The sequence below is a fragment of the Anguilla rostrata genome, chromosome 8 (genome assembly GCF_018555375.3).
Source record: "Anguilla rostrata isolate EN2019 chromosome 8, ASM1855537v3, whole genome shotgun sequence".
In the NCBI taxonomy this organism is placed as follows: Eukaryota; Metazoa; Chordata; class Actinopteri; order Anguilliformes; family Anguillidae; genus Anguilla; species Anguilla rostrata.
In genome coordinates, this window is record NC_057940.1 from 783,403 (window position 1) to 800,008 (window position 16,606).

General features: G+C 40.4%; 1 protein-coding gene and 1 long non-coding RNA gene across 6 annotated transcripts in view; one reads left to right on the top strand and one right to left on the bottom strand.

The window, feature by feature from the left end:
- Positions 1-16,606, bottom strand: part of LOC135260458 (galactose-binding lectin l-1-like) — a 41,431-nt gene that overhangs the window by 12,589 nt on the left and 12,236 nt on the right. The window contains exons 1-4 of one of the 5 annotated variants that reach the window (XM_064345678.1): positions 9,565-9,662; positions 8,961-9,006; positions 8,533-8,612; positions 8,253-8,424 (exon numbers count right to left, since the gene is read on the bottom strand). In XM_064345678.1, the coding sequence (XP_064201748.1) occupies positions 8,253-8,424; positions 8,533-8,612; positions 8,961-8,966 (258 nt within the window). In that variant the 5' untranslated portion in view covers positions 8,967-9,006; positions 9,565-9,662. Of the gene's footprint in view, positions 1-6,628; positions 7,468-8,252; positions 8,425-8,532; positions 8,613-8,960; positions 9,007-9,564; positions 9,663-16,606 lie in introns of those variants that run through there. The other 4 variants (XM_064345677.1, XM_064345680.1, XM_064345679.1 and 1 more) reach the window with 4 other exon arrangements.
- On the top strand, positions 322-15,415 carry LOC135260461 (uncharacterized). Its single transcript, XR_010331578.1, has 3 exons — positions 322-577; positions 13,973-14,176; positions 14,702-15,415. It is a non-coding gene; the product is annotated as an uncharacterized LOC135260461 (long non-coding RNA).

Genomic DNA, 16,606 nt, shown 5'->3' on the forward strand with positions numbered 1-16,606 from the left:
TATTATCCATAGCTCATAATTACTAACATTGTGGGTTAGATGGGAGGGGCAACAGACTTCCTCTCTCTCTAAAACAGTAAATATAACATTATTGACCTTATTTGGTAGAACAGTGAATGTAACAAATGATTATTTGCTAAGCTGAAGGTGAACACCAAGTGATATGATCTGAATGTCGTAAATTGTCAGAGGGATATGCCCCTCCATTGTTTTGTGTGAACTGTCTCATATTCTACAGAATCAAGGACACTGTTTACAGTTCCTGCGTCATATCTTTTACTTGGAATCTTAACAGTTTTACAACACAACCATTTCCTTTTTATTTTTCTGAGGAATTATTACCTCACATGTTTGTCTTTGTTTTCTAATTCAGAAATGCCACAAACTGCAAACATGCTGGAGACCTGACTGAAAAATGACAGGCCAGTTCTTGGCCACAAGCTCACCCAGGCCAGCAGCCAACGAAGGGCCCCATGGACTCCCTGGAGCTGGGACTCCAGGGCAACACCAAACCTACCCCCAGGAAAGACCTCACTGGGCAGTCAGGTGGGGAGACCAGAGGGGTGGAGAAAATCAGGTGAGCAGCTGCCTAAATTACCTGCATACTGTCGTGGAATAGTTCATTTTTTTCAGGAGCATTGCTGACAATAAGTAAGCAATTTACTTGACAAACCTAAACATTAAACTTTTCATGTGTCTAACCATCCCTATACACTCAGCAATAAAAGTGCAGTGGAGTTTTATTGTTTCAGCATCAAATGTACCCTGATTCATGAACGTAAATCCTGAGTCAGACACACAAACACACAAACCCCCCAACTTTGGGAAAACATCACATGGTCCCCCTCAATATTATCATGTTGCATTGGGTGGTACTATTAGTATCCCCCCCCCCCCCCAAAAAAAATAAATAATCCGAAAGCAAATTTCCTGTGTGTTTGACCCACCCCAATGTTTAAATGAGATCTACATCCTTACCCTGAAAGTACAACAATATTCTATTTGGCTACTGATAAGTACCTTTTACAAATTAATTCAGTATTGCTAGCAAGGGGTAACATTGTATGTACCTATAAAGTTCCACTCCAGTGACAAGCATGCGCACATCTCTTTGCACTTCTATTTCCATTTTTCTGAGAGTGTACCATAAATACATGCAGTATTACGGATCAACAAGAAATGAAGTATTTTCTCCATTTTTACAACAGCTGCCCTCAGATGTCATCCTTCTCTAAGAATATGGAGTACCATTCAGGACTGTGGATGAAGGTTTGATGGGGGAAATGAGTGTGGGAGACTCCCTCTGGTCAAGCTCGAATGTTGCATGAACACAGGCAGAAATAACTTCATACAATATCACAGAGAGGGCTGAACCCTCAGCCCCATTTATGATGTTGTGGTCAAACATTATGAAAGGGTATCCATGGTTTACCTTCCAGACTACTTTTCTTGTAGGAATTTGAATAAGACACTAGAGGAGGTAATGTTTTGAAAATCCTTGTGTGACATGAAATGGTTGCCATTGCCAATCCTCAGATCTGAACCCAAGAGTGCATTTTACATTCCATCACACTACAATCACTTAGCAGACATGCTTATCCAGAGGGATGTACAACAGTGGAGAACATCAGTTTAACTCTCAGGAACACAAAAATGTGATACCACCAAGAAGGCACATTTATAATCAATAAGTGTAATAAAAAATATATATTTGTATTGTAACTGAACAAAGTGCGACTTGATTACACAGCTAAAACTATAGCATTACTCAAAAGAAAGAAAGAAAAGAAAGAACAAGAGAAAAAAGGTTATCTAAAGGGGGTCAGGGGAGCTATGGTGCAGTCTGAAGAGGTCTGAACTGCCATGATGTTCTCAGAGAGGGACAGTCTGGTGTCCAGTGCCACTCTGAGAATCCTGACAAATGAAGAGGGTGACACTGTGGAGCCATCCAGGGTGAAGGACAGGTCCAGCAGGGTGAAGGACAGGTCCAGCAGGGTGAAGGACAGGTTCAGCAGGGTGATGGACAGGTCCAGCAGGGTGATGGACAGGTCCAGCAGGGTGAAGGACAGGTCCAGCAGGGTGATGGACAGGTTCAGCAGGGTGAAGGACAGGTCCAGCAGGGTGATGGACAGGTTCAGCAGGTTGAAGGACAGGTCCAGCAGGAGTGGGAGGACTTAGCATTTATTGGAGATTCTTGAACAGAGTCTCTCATGGAAGAATGGTGCTGTATCCCTCCTGAAGAACAGCAGATACAGCTGGACTCTGTATAAATACCTCTGCATTTATGTGTACATTTTTTTGGCAAAAGCAAACACTTCACATTAAATGCAGTTTTCTTTTTTTCAGTTTTAAATGCAGTTGATTAATTACCTTAGTTTTTACATTGGGATGTTTATTATGCATGCTTATTATGCACGTAACCTTCATTGGATATTATTACCATTTGCAATATAAAAACATTCTAAAACAAGTATTATATTGTATGGTAGTGTATTAAATGTTTAACTCATATTTTCTATAGCACTGCACTACATGTGTACAATCATCATAGTTTTGAGATATATCCCTCCCAAAGTTACTTGCCTATAAGCCCACATTCAATACTTCCATGTGGCACAAAGTCACCCATTAACAGGCCCCAACCTACCATGGTACTTTACATGAGTAATCAACCTCACAAAAGCTTTGAATTTCCCATCTACACAAACATTTAACATTCACGGATCGAATGTAATGTAATTTACCATTAATAAGAAAAACTCACATTTGTTATGTTTGTTCTTCACAAAGCCATGCTCCTACGTTAAACTACACAAAACAAAACGGAAAACTCATAGTAACCCAGATAGCCAGCGACTCTGGGCCGGATCTGAGCCGTGTCCGGCCCGGCAGTGCTGACTTTGGGCCAGAACTGGCCCAGATCCGGCAAGGAGTCGCTGGCTATCTGGGAACAAACCGTTTTCCAGAAACATAAACTTGAAGATGTCATCTGTCCAACTTGGTAAAAAGAGGGACAGGACAACAATAGACTGAAAGCAACAGAAGCAGTTTTATTCCTGAACGTGTCTTTTCGTAATACAATCACCTAGTTAAATAACACTACAGCATTGCGTATCCGCGGCATCCTGCGGTTTGTGTGTGCGCTGTTGGGCAATGTTTTTGCTGGCTCAGCCTGTTTTAGGGATCCTGCTGCCACTGTGACTGTATTTTACTTCTCTTTTTTTGCAGGGTTGGACAGGAGATGTGCTTTTGCAATCTGTCATGCAGTTCACTGGAAATTTTGCACTCATGTTTTCATTACATTACATTACATTCATTTAGCAGACGCTTTTATCCAAAGCGACGTACAAAAAGTGCATTTTCATGATCGTAGACAACTGCTGAACACGGGTTCAGTAAGGTACAATTACTTATTTTGTAAAGCTATTTCTAGCCGAGAACAAAGAACACTATCCTGGTCTAACATCTGCAAAGCCAAACTAGGCAGAAGAATAAGCTAGAGTATTAGGACAAATACAATTTACCAAGAAGTGCAGGGATGGGGCAACATGTAACAAGTGACTGGAAAAAGGGTTTTTATTTATTTATTTATTTAAAAAAAAATATATATATACACAGCGTGGTGGTGGTTATTCTAGGTATAGTCTGAAGAGATGAGTCTTCAGGCCACGGCGGAAGATGGATAGTGAGGGGGAGGTTCAGAGAGGGACGGGGAGTTCGTTCCACCACTGGGGAGCTAGGGCGGAGAAGCTCTGTGATCCCTTTGGGCGGGTGGGAGGGGTTGCAAGACGCCCTGCTGCCGCAGAGCGGAGTGGTCGAGCAGGCACATAGAATTGAGTCATGTCCTGCAAGTAGATGGGGGCTGTCCTGTTGGCGGCAGTGTAGGCAAGGGTCAGGGCTTTGAATCGGATCCTGGCAGCAACCGGTAGCCAGTGAAGTGATCGCAGCAGAGGAGTGACGTGGGAGAATTTGGGGAGGTTGTAGATGAGTCGGGCAGCGGCATTCTGAATCATCTGTAGTGGCTGTATGGCACAAGCTGGCAGGTTTGCAAGGAGAGAGTTGCAGTAATCAAGGCGAGAGGTCACCGTAGCCTGGACGAGCAGCTGGGTGGAGTGCGTCGTCAGGAATGGTCGAATCCTCCTGATGTTGTATAGGAGGAATCTGCAGGACCGTGATGTTGCCTTGATGTGCTCCTTGAGGTCCAGCTGGTCATCCAGGACCACCCCCAGGCTCTTTGCAGAGTGAGAGGCAGTCACTGTGGTGCCATCAACTGTGATTGAGAGTTCACGAAGCAAGGAGGTCTTGTACGGGAAGAAGAGCAGCTCAGTTTTGTTGAGGTTGAGCTTCAGATGGTGGCTGGCCATCCAAGTGGAGATGTCAGCCAGGCAGGAAGAGATCTTATCATTGATCTGTGTGGCCGAGGGGGGAAAGAAAAGAAGAGTTGTGTGTCATCTGCATAACAATGATAGGAAAAACCATGTGAATTAATGACTGAACCAAGAGATCTGGTGTATAAGGAGAACAGCAGAGGACCCAGTACAGATCCCTGCGGCACTCCCGTAACAAGTGGATGAGAGGCAGAGGCAGACCCCTTCCAGGTGACCTGGTAGGTCCTATCTGCAAGATAGGAAGAGAACCAAGACAGGGCAGTCCCGGCAATTCCCATCCCAGCCAAGGTGGAGAGGAGTATTTTATGGTTGACCGTGTCAAAAGCTGCAGACAGGTCAAGAAGGATCAGGACAGAGGAGAGGCGTGAGGCTCTTGCAGTGGCAAGTGCCTCCGTCACAGCTAGTAGTGCAGTCTCTGTTGAGTGCCCGGATCGGAAGCCAGACTGGTGAGGGTCTAGCAGGTTGTTCTGATGGAGAAAAGAGGTTAATTGTTTAAGAACTGCTCGTTCGAGGGTTTTGGACAGAAAGGGTAGAAGGGATACGGGTCGATAATTTGTTACATCGGAGGGGTCTAAGGTGGGTTTTTTGAGTAGTGGGGTAACACAAGCCGTCTTAAAAACAGAGGGAACATGACCAGAGGAGAGAGAGGAATTAACAATGGAAGACAGATAGGGAAGGAGCTCGCTGGAGATAGATTGGAGAACTAAGAACTAACTTCATTTAGTGGCTGTGTAAGTCATACAACATCTAGTATTTTAAACAACCAGAAAAGTTAATTGCCTGCAAGTCCATGCTTGTTATTTCATGATGACTTGTCCTTGCAAACCTGCATTCGTGCAAAGTCTAAACAAATGAACAGCAGATGACCAGGATAATGTTCATTTTGATGATGTTGTGGTCAAACATTATGAGTTAACCATGGCTCACGTTCCACCCTACACCCTGCTCGCTGGCCATATCAAAGTATACACTGTTAGCTAGTTAGCCTAGCTGAGTTAGCTAGCTAGCAAGATATGAAAGTTGCCACGAAGATCCTACTAAAAGATACCAACCGTAATTTTCTAGCTAACAGACAGCAAAGACAATACGGCACCGAACGTTAAACTAATATAACTGGCTAACAACACGGTTTCCCTTGCTTTATTGGATCCGACACGTTATCACAGTGCTTGTCACTTCCGACAAAGCCAGTGATGTGACTGCGGTGTGCCTAGCTATCTGCTGCCTGGCTGTGACTGCGACGACTGGACACAACGGCCTCCCGTTGTTCATATCTAATGTTTGTTTAGAACTTTAGAACGATGGGATCATTTAAACTGGGAGAGCCTGATCTAGTAAGTTAGCATTGTGTCTCCCCATGTGTCCCCATTTCGGCGTCCAAATTTAGAACTTTGCGGTCTCATTCAAATTTAATAAAGTCTACAGCCATGGAAATAGAAAAATCAACCATGTCTCAAAATGACCGATAGAATGAATAGAATTATGTCAGGATCCGCTGGGTTTAAATGGAGTTACGTAAGCGCAAAAAAGTATGATTTGTTATGCTAATTCTTTAAGGGTATCCACGACACAGCAATGGCGTAACGTAATTATACCAAAACCGGTAGTTCACGAGCCCATATGGATTGTAGCCCACATGCGAAATGTACTGAGACTGGTTTTGAAACGGCGGAGATATCGAGGATCAAAAACCGCTGTTTTACATGGGAGAGCTGACCAATATAAACATACACTGAGAATGTATCTGTATTTGTGCTTCCACCTTTTTGGCCACTGCTTTTAACTACAGAATGGGAGCCTGGTTAAAACAAAGCCAGAATAATGATAGTGATGATTCCGTAAAATGATTGAAATTAAAAATGAGGCAGCTCTTCGTTAGGACTGTTTTCTTCAGCAAACAAAAAGGATGACAACAAAAGCCCACAACCCAGGTTGTGAACTCAGAGGTGCATTTTCACTCAAGGCTGACATCTAGTGGTGCTTTTAGTGAAATGCAGCAGAGCAAAATGCAGTGGCGGTGATGTCTACAACCACACAGCAACGGGCCCAGAGCCGTAGATAGAAAGAGTTGCTATCGACGGCTCTGAACGGACCAATCTCGGCAAAGAGCCCATCTGTCTTCTCATTGGCCCTCTGTCCCTCCCTGTCTTCTCATTGTCCCTAATGTCTTTGTATGCATCATCATTTTTAAAACATATAAATGTGGAAGTTAGAAACATAATTCATAGACAAGGAAAGAATCCAGTCTGCTAAAGAAATATTTATTTATGAATTAATATATTTTCCAGAGAGTATGCGTGATAAACCTAAAATGACTTCTCTTGAGTGGCTCAGATAATGGAAGAAAACTCACTCCAAGAACAAGGTGACCCGTCCCACTGTGAGTCTGACAGGACAACCAGGCTTCCTTTAACCCCTTTTGGAGCCACTTTCTTAAACTGTTATTAAGCCAAAAGATGAAGATGGACATGTACTTTTTTCCAAATTCCAAAAAGAAGAAATAATTATTATCACATCATATAAGCCAAATTATTCTTTTTCTGTGCATGTCCGTGTGGCCACTAGTTAGGGAATTGCAGTTGTGAGGTGCACGTTCAGTGAGGTGAAAGTTCAGGCCCCAGGTGCTTCAACATCTCTCCTTTTATGGAGAAACCTGATCTGAATGTCCTCAGATAACATCCAGCTGAGTTGATGAAAAATGTATGAAATACAATCAGCATTAAAGAGCCATTATAAACACCACTAACTAGCATGGAATATATTGTAAAACATGTTTATCAAGTTGACTGAAGGCTGAATTTGTGATCCTTGACATACGTTCATGTTCATTCATGAGAGACAAAGTGCAGTCATAGCACAGCTGTAGGAAGGAAGCAGGATGCAGAAGCAGATCAGCCAATCGGGAGCCAGAAATGGGCTGGCTAGCACCTCCCGATTATTTGATATTTATGCCACTGACTGTGGCTTGTTCAATAAAAATGTAATCATATTGTTTGTCACCCAGACGGTTGGGGAACTGCAACACATGGCCATTATGTTGATTAATGTAAAATTTGTCATCGGCGAAGGTAATGGTCACCTGGAAGAGAGAGGGAGAGATCATAGGAACAGTTAAAATGAGGCTGGGGAGAGAAGCAGGAGAGTTAAGTTACCAAAGAAGAAACAGTCCAGTTCGCATAGAACTCACTACAACTGCAGTGAAAAACAATTAAATAAGCCCATGAGTGATCTAAGTATAAATATCTAAATCTATATGCCGCAGCTCTTGATCTTCATTTATTTTATGTATGTTTAATTACATTGCTGTAAGAACTTATTTCACATAATTGGTCTTGAATAAAGATCATAATGTAGTAAGAGATTAAGTAGTATATGAGTTGAATGATTTAACACTGAATAATTTGGCTGGAATATTTCTCATGAAGCTCTGCTATGAGGGTACATTATTTCTGCCCTCCCCCCTTCAAGGGTCTATATCTCTAACATGCAGGGTTGTGAAGGGCAGTTTTCCTGAGAATGGAGGCTAACGATTTCTGGGTGAAGTGTCTCATCTCATCGTATTATGCAAGTGCTTTTGCTTTAGTAGTTGCAGCAGGTTCAGCATCAGGGTATTTCAGATGGGCAGGTGTTTAAGGTCACTTGACTTTGCAAATGTTATTTACATGAATATGATAAGACATTGAAGAACTCTGCACACATTAAAATAGTTTAGATCACCAACCGAGGGTGGAGTAATTTGTTATAACAATCTAAGATATGGGGGGGGGGGGGCAGTGCCCCTCAGTGCCCCCCTATGATGCCAATACCAAATTGCAGGCTGATCGGTTGAATACGGGTACAGAGGACTGAACAAAGTCTCCTCACCTCAAACTCCTTCCCCTGCCGGAAAGGGAAGTTCCAGTCTCTCACTTCTTCTTGCCAGTACCCACCCTTACAGGAGTTCAGAACGGTGACTTGTTGGTCACCGCCACAGTCGAAGCGTGGGTTAAAGTGCAGTGCAATGCTTTCTCTGGAGTGGCCCACATTGATCATGAAACTGGGAGAGAAAGAAACACACATGGATGGATGATCATGGATGAAGGTGGGAAAAGATTTAGCGAGAGTGTAAACTGTCCTAATAGAGACAGAGGCACCAGTGACTCACCGGGGGAAACTGGATTTGAGAACTCCTGTGACCTTCAGTTCCATTCCTGGCTTGAAGGATATGTTTTTCAACTCCACATCCTGTTTAAAACAGGAAACTTTTAACATGTAAATGTATCTGCATTCCACATACTGACTTTTTCACGTGTCTTGGACAGTAGACATTAGAAACCATCCCACAGTTTAATCAGCAGGGAGGCAGAACTGTGTAAGGAATCTCCTGCATGTTAGACAGAGCTGGGGCTAGCAACACACTGAGACACAGGGACTGAATAACTATCAAACAATTAACAAAATAACCTCTCCCTTAACTTTATCTATTGTGCAAGTATCTTCTTTATGTCACGTTAACATTATATCAATCATAAGATAAACCTGGATATTCTATTTTTCAGCTTTAAAAAAAAATCCAAAATCCTTCACACTTACGCTCATCTTGGCGGTTCAGTTGCTGAGTCTGCACTGTTGTATGGCTCTGGTTACAAAGCAAAGCAAAATAAAATGTGTGATTTTAGTATTTATGAGCTTGTGAGACAATTAACTAGCTTGGACAAGCTCTAACGAATCAAATCAATGGCTGGATCCTTCCGAGTGTGTACTGAGCACTGCCGATGGAAATCTTTTGCAATTTCTTACTGGGAATAACCTTGCCAGAATATGTTTACCTGGCTCCGCACGTCTAAGCCTAACTCCTCCTCCTGTGCATGTGTGTGTGCGTATGAATGTATGTATGTACATATATATATATATATACATACATACATATATATATATATATATATATATATATATATATATATATATATATATAAGCACGTAAGAAAAAGACACCCAAATTCATATTTGACAAATGTATATTTCATAAATCACATCATTTGTTAGAACTTACCTTGATGTAAAAGATTATAGAATACAGGCTTCAGCTACACATAACGAATGGCAGAAAGGTAATATTTATCTATCCTATGGTGAACACTGCCATTTGTATAAAATGGACGCATTGTAAGACAGGCTTCTCTGCACTTGATCTCACCTGCTCAGGTAAGTGGCTGGGTGTGGTCACAGGTGGAGGTCTCAGGCTGATGTAGAGCTGAAGATCAGAGGTATTCTGGATGCCCTTCTCTCTGTGCACCTGGCCTTATATTCTCTCTGGGGATAAAGGTGTGGCCAGTAATCGCTCATACGTTTGGGGAAGTCACAATGATGAAATATTTGTGATATTATTGCATTGTAACGTGCTTAATGCATGCCATACACTCATTTGGTATTGTATGTGAAATGCAAATGGTGCTTTCATGGTAAAAATAGAACAACATTCATTTTTAAAAATATGTTTTGAAACACACTGGAAACTATTACTTTCAAGCTAGGCTTTTGCCATACATACAATACATTCTATAAGTTCAGTAGCATAATTACAGACTATAGCATGCATTTCAATGTGGGCATGCAATTAGACTGCAGTACACACAGTCAATGGAAATTAAATTGAACTACAATTAGTAGTTCAAGTAGTTAATTAAGCCATTAATGCTTTGGCCATTTATTGAGTTACAGTTATCCAGTAACTGCAATAAATTAGACTCATGTTAATGAAATTCACTATATCTAACATGTGCAGAAAATACACTACATACATCCATCCATAATTGATACCCACTTATTCCTGGTCAGGGTTGTGGCAGGTACTGTAGCCTATCCCAGCATGCATTGGACCACCCAGAACAGGGCTGCCCAATCCTGTTCCTGGAGATCTACCATCCTGTAGATTTTCATTTCCACCCTCATTTGGCACACCAGAGTCTACTATTAGCAGTTTAAGGAGGTGTGCTTTCTTAGGGCTGGAGCAACTAACACAGAGCAACTAACACAACTTTCTCATTTTTACGTAGTATCCATTTTGGGTTTGCAAAAAGGCCCTTTGCAGACTCCAAAAGAACACTTGGTAACTAACAAAACAATACCATGGGTCTTCAGAGGTTTAAAATACTGTATATTGTATGCTTTATTCTTATGGAAGAAGTGTGCTAGCTTTTGACCATGGCCCCTAACAGCCGCTTCCACAATTCAGGTTTTCTAGCCTTCTCCGGGACACGGGAAAAGTTCTCTCAGATGTGAGAGTTGAAATCCTTCCAGACAGAATCCTCCACCGGGCATTCCCAACATACTCTCACTACATTTTTGGGCCTACCTGGTCTGTCTCGCAGCTTCCCCCACCATCGACTAACTGCCACCACTCTGTGAATCATGTCACTTTAAATCCCCGCTTTCATGGCACTCATGTTACATGTACCCCCATTCCAGCACTTTTGGTAATTTGTATTTGTCCTAATATTGTAGCTTGTTCTTCTCCCTAAATTGGCTTGGCATCAGTTAGGCCAGAATAGTGTTCACTGTGTGAACTGAACTGTGTCCTTGGCTAGAAATATCTGTACGAAATGAGTATCGTACCTTATTGAACCTGCGTTTTGTAGTTGTCCATGACCATGAAATGCACTTTTGTACGTCGCGTTGGATAAAAGTGTCTGCTAAATAAATGTAATGTAATGTAATGTAAACAATGTGAACGCATAAAATTAAAGCTACATACAGGGTATAATGCATTTACTTTGGTGGATATATAGGCCCCATCAGGTGTGGCTGACACACTTGGTGACTTAGCTGCTTTCTTGTTTCTTCTTATATTGACTTATTATCTTGGGAGATTTTAACTTGATTGGCTATGTGATGTCTCTGATAAATTTAAGGAATTTTGTTTGGATCTCAATTTAATTCAGATAATTACTGAACCAACTAGACCTACAGTGAAAAATCCGGCTAAATTGACCTAATCCTGTGTAATAGACTAGAAAAAATGTGAAAGAAATGTGAGTGGTGTGTTCAAATGATGTGTTAATAATCACTGTCCTATTGCATGTGTCAGAAGCATTAAAGGAAGAGAAGCACAACCTCGGTTCATAAATAAGAGAAACATCAGGAATTTTAATGAGCGACCCTTTATGCATGATCTTTACCATATTGATCTGCATCATTTTGCTCAATTATCTGATGCTGAATTAGCTCTGAGTTCACTACATGTACACTTAACACATTGGCCACTTTTAACAGACATTATATTGCTGCTGGACATCTTTTTGATATGGAAAAGGATAACATTTCTGTGGGACAAAATCCTCCCTTGTCTGAACTTTCCATGACCTCCTATGATGGTGATTTTACTTCTCATTTTGCTCTTACTCCTTTTGCTTTTTATACATTTTTGTTGCACTTTTTTTGATTGACAAACCACTGGACCGGATTGTCTGGATCCACAACTTGCTGCCCTGTAGATTGCAGAGCACTTATTACATATTTTAAATCTGTCTATTACATCAGGACATATTCCAAATATGTGGAAAGCTGCTCCAATTGCATGAAGGAGGTGATTAGTTTAATCTTAATAATTACCATCCAGTTTCTAATAATAACAAATATTCAGAAAAATATAACATTTAATTTACTGTAAATCTTAAACCTTGTTTTCAGAAAATAAATATTTATTTTCAAAAAATATTTTTAGGTTACATCATACATCTTAGTTTTCTAAGATGTCATTAATATATCTGTTTTAATCACAAATATGAGTTTAAAAGTTAAGTATTTAACAAAAATATTTATTATATCTTAAATTTTGGATTTCAAATTAAATATGTAGCTTTATATTAAAACCATGATTTGACATTTAACTTCATGTTTATTTTGCCACAAATTATGGGCAAAATATTTAGCCCTTCATTTCCAAATGAGCATTTCTACTTTACATGCATTGGATACAGTTTACCATACTGATCTAGGCTGAATCTTTATCTGCGCCGATTGATTGGTATGTATTCATTGATAAAACAATAATTTGGCTATTTCCTTCTGACTTCAGCTGTCTCCGAATTAGAATTTACATAATTATCAACTCCGGTGTATGGATGTGATGCTCTTTAACGTTCCTTGTCCCTCTACTGAATTCAGAAAGCTGGGCTTCAGATATTTTGTATCTTATAGTTGGAACAATCTGAAAAAAAATCTTAAAGTAGACAAATTAATTTAATTTCATGATTTTAAACGTGTAATTCATGACTGTATGAGTGAAGTATGATCCTGCTGTTCACCTCTGCTTTGTTTTTTTAGTTCTGTTATACTATTGTTTCATTTCCCATTTGATGCTTGCAAGTTCTTTGTCAATTGTGTTGTTGGGCAATTTTGTGTTTTATGTTTTAATCCCCCTTGGAATAGTGATTTTGATCTGAATTTGGTGTTCCTGGTTACCTGAAGGTTGACTAAATGAAATAGATTTGAACATTTAACTTCATATTTATTTAATTCCAAGTCTTGGTGAAAAATGTAAATATTTACCCAGAAATAAATATTTGTTTAAATGTGAAATTTTCTGTTCCACATTAAATATTTAGCTTTTATCTTAAATTTTGGTTTTTATTGAAAGCAATAACAAATCTAACAGATTTAATCCAACACAAATTTTAGTTAAGAATTTATATATTTAACCAAAAATAAATATTTATTCATATTTTCAATCTTATCTCATATCTTAAACTAAAACTAAATTTGTCCATTTAAATCTTTTGAGAGATATGGTAATTAGTCCCACCACTTAGTGACTGGCATCCAGTGGATGGAGGAGGAGAAATGTCTTGCTTTAGTGATGGGGATACTTGAGGGTCCTCTAAAGAGGATGTGAAACTTCACCTTACAAGGACTATATAAATTCATGTTTGGCACAGACTACTTATATACAGTCAGCTCCATGTTTGGGACAAAGTCATATTTTCTTTTATTTTCACAGTATTTCTCCACAGTATTCCACAATTTTAGTTTAGTGTAATCAAACAATTCACATGTAGGTAAAGTGCACATTATCAGCTTTTATTTAAGGGTATTTTTATGCATTTACATTTCACCAAATGAAAGCTTACTAAACACACAAGTATTTATGCACACAAAGTTGACTTTTGCAGAGTGTATTCCCATCTTACAATTGCACCGTTGAAGTTAAAATGTCACATTACATATATAACATGACTGGTCAGTATTATCCATAGCTCATAATTACTAACATTGTGGGTTAGATGGGAGGGGCAACAGACTTCCTCTCTCTCTAAAACAGTAAATACAACATTATTGACCTTATTTGGTAGAACAGTGAATGTAACAAATGATGATTTGCTAAGCTGAAGGTGAACACCAAGTGATATGATCTGAATGTCGTAAGAGGGACATGCCCCTCCATTGTTTTGTGTGTACTGTCTCATATTCTACAGAATCAAGGACACTGTTTACAGTTCCTGCGTCATATCTACTTGGAATCTTAACAGTTTTACAACACAACCATTTCCTTTTTATTTTTCTGAGGAATTATTACCTCACATGTTTGTCTTTGTTTTCTAATTCAGAAATGCCACAAACTGTAAACATGCTGGAGACCTGACTGAAAAATGACAGGCCAGTTCTTGGCCACAAGCTCACCCAGGCCAGCAGCCAATGAAGGGCCCCATGGACTCCCTGGAGCTGGGACCCCAGGGCAACACCAAACCTACCCCCAGGAAAGACCTCACTGGGCAGTCAGGAGGGGAGACCAGAGGGGTGGAGAAAATCAGGTGAGCAGCTGCCTAAATTACCTGCATACTGTCGTGGAATAGTTCATTTTTTTCAGGAGCATTGCTGACAATAAGTAAGCAATTTACTTGACAAACCTAAACATTAAACTTTTCATGTGTCTAACCATCCCTATACACTCAGCAATAAAAGTGCAGTGGAGTTTTATTGTTTCAGCATCAAATGTACCCTGATTCATGAACGTAAATCCGAGTCAGACACACAAACACACAAACCCCCAACTTTGGGAAAACATCACATGGTCCCCCTCAATATTATCATGTTGCATTGGGTGGTACTATTAGTATCCCCCCCCCCCCAAAAAAAAATAAAATACTGATAAGTACCTTTTACAAATTAATTCAGTTTGCTAGCAAGGTAAATTGATGCACCTATAAGTTCCACTCCAGTGACAAGCATGCCATCTCTTTGCACTTCTTGTTCCATTTTTTCTGAGAGTGTACCATAAATACATGCAGTATTACGGATCAACAAGAAATGAAGTATTTTCTCCATTTTTACAACAGCTGCCCTCAGATGTCGTCCTTCTCTAAGAATATGGAGTACCTTTCAGGACTGTGGATGAAGGTTTGATGGGAGAAATGAGCGTGGGAGACTCCCTCTGGTCAAGCTCCAATGTTGCATGAACACAGGCAGAAATAACTTCATACAACATCACAGAGAGGGCTGAACCCTCAGCCCCATTTATGATGTTTTGGTCAAACATTATGAAAGGGTATCCATGGTTTACCTTCCAGACTACTTTTCTTGTAGGAATTTGAATAAGACACTAGAGGAGGTAATGTTTTGAAAATCCATGTGTGACATGAAATGGTTGCCATTGCCAATCCTCAGATCTGAACCCAAGAGTGCATTTTACATTCCATCACACTACAATCACATAGCAGACATGCTTATCCAGAGGGATGTACAACAGTGGAGAACATCAATTTAACTCTCAGGAACACAAAAATGTGATACCACCAAGAAGGCACATTTATAATCAATAAGTGTAATAAAAAATATATATTTGTATTATAACTGAACAAAGTGCGACTTGATTACACAGCTAAAACTATAGCATTACTCAAAAGAAAGAAAGAAAAGAAAGAACAAGAGAAAAAAGGTTATCTAAAGGGGGTCAGGGGAGCTATGGTGCAGTCTGAAGAGGTCTGAACTGCCATGATGTTCTCAGAGAGGGACAGTCTGGTGTCCAGTGCCACTCTGAGAATCCTGACAAATGAAGAATATGACACTGTGGAGCCATCCAGGGTGAAGGACAGTTCCAGCAGGGTGAAGGACAGGTCCAGCAGGGTGAAGGACAGTTCCAGCAGGGTGAAGGACAGGTCCAGCAGGGTGATGGACAGGTTCAGCAGGGTGATGGACAGGTCCAGCAGGGTGATGGACAGGTCCAGCAAGGTGAAGGACAGGTCCAGCAGGGTGATGGACAGGTTCAGCAGGGTGAAAGACAGGTCCAGCAGGGTGATGGACAGGTTCAGCAGGCAAAAAGCAAACACTTCACATTAAATGCAGTTTTCTTTTTTTCAGTTTTAAATGCAGTTGATTAATTACCTTAGTTTTTACATTGGGATGTTTATTATGCATGCTTATTATGCACGTAACCTTCATTGGAGATTATTACCATTTGCAATAAAAAAACATTCTAAAACAAGTATTATATTGTATGGTAGTGTATTAAATGCCAGAACTGGCCCAGATCCGGCAAGGAGTCGCTGGCTATCTGGGAACAAACCGTTTTCCAGAAACATAAACTTGAAGATGTCATCTGTCCAACTTGGTCAAAAGAGGGACAGGACAACAATAGACTATGGAAGCAACAGAAGCAGTTTTATTCCTGAACGTGTCTTCTCGTAATACAATGACCTGGTTAAATAACACTACAGCATTGAGTATCCGCGGCATCCTGCGGTTTGTGTGTGTTCGCTGTTGGGCAATGTTTTTGCTGGCTCAGCTTGTTTTAGGCATCCTGCTGCCACTGTGACTGTATTTTACTTCTCTTTTTTTGCAGGGTTGGACAGGAGATGTGCTTTTGCAATCTGTCATGCAGTTCACTGGAAATTTTGCACTCATGTTTTCATTTAGTGGCTGTGTAAGTCATACAACATCTAGTATTTTAAACAACCAGAAAAGTTAATTGCCTGCAAGTCCATGCTTGTTATTTCATGATGACTTGTCCTTGCAAACCTGCATTCGTGCAAAGTCTAAACAAATGAACAGAAGATGACCAGGATAATGTTCATTTTGATGATGTTGTGGTCAAACATTATGAGTTAACCATGGCTCACGTTCCACCCTACACCCTGCTCGCTGGCCATATCAAAGTATACACTGTTAGCTAGTTAGCCTAGCTGAGTTAGCTAGCTAGCAAGATATGAAAGTTGCCACGAAGATCCTACTAAAAGATACCAACC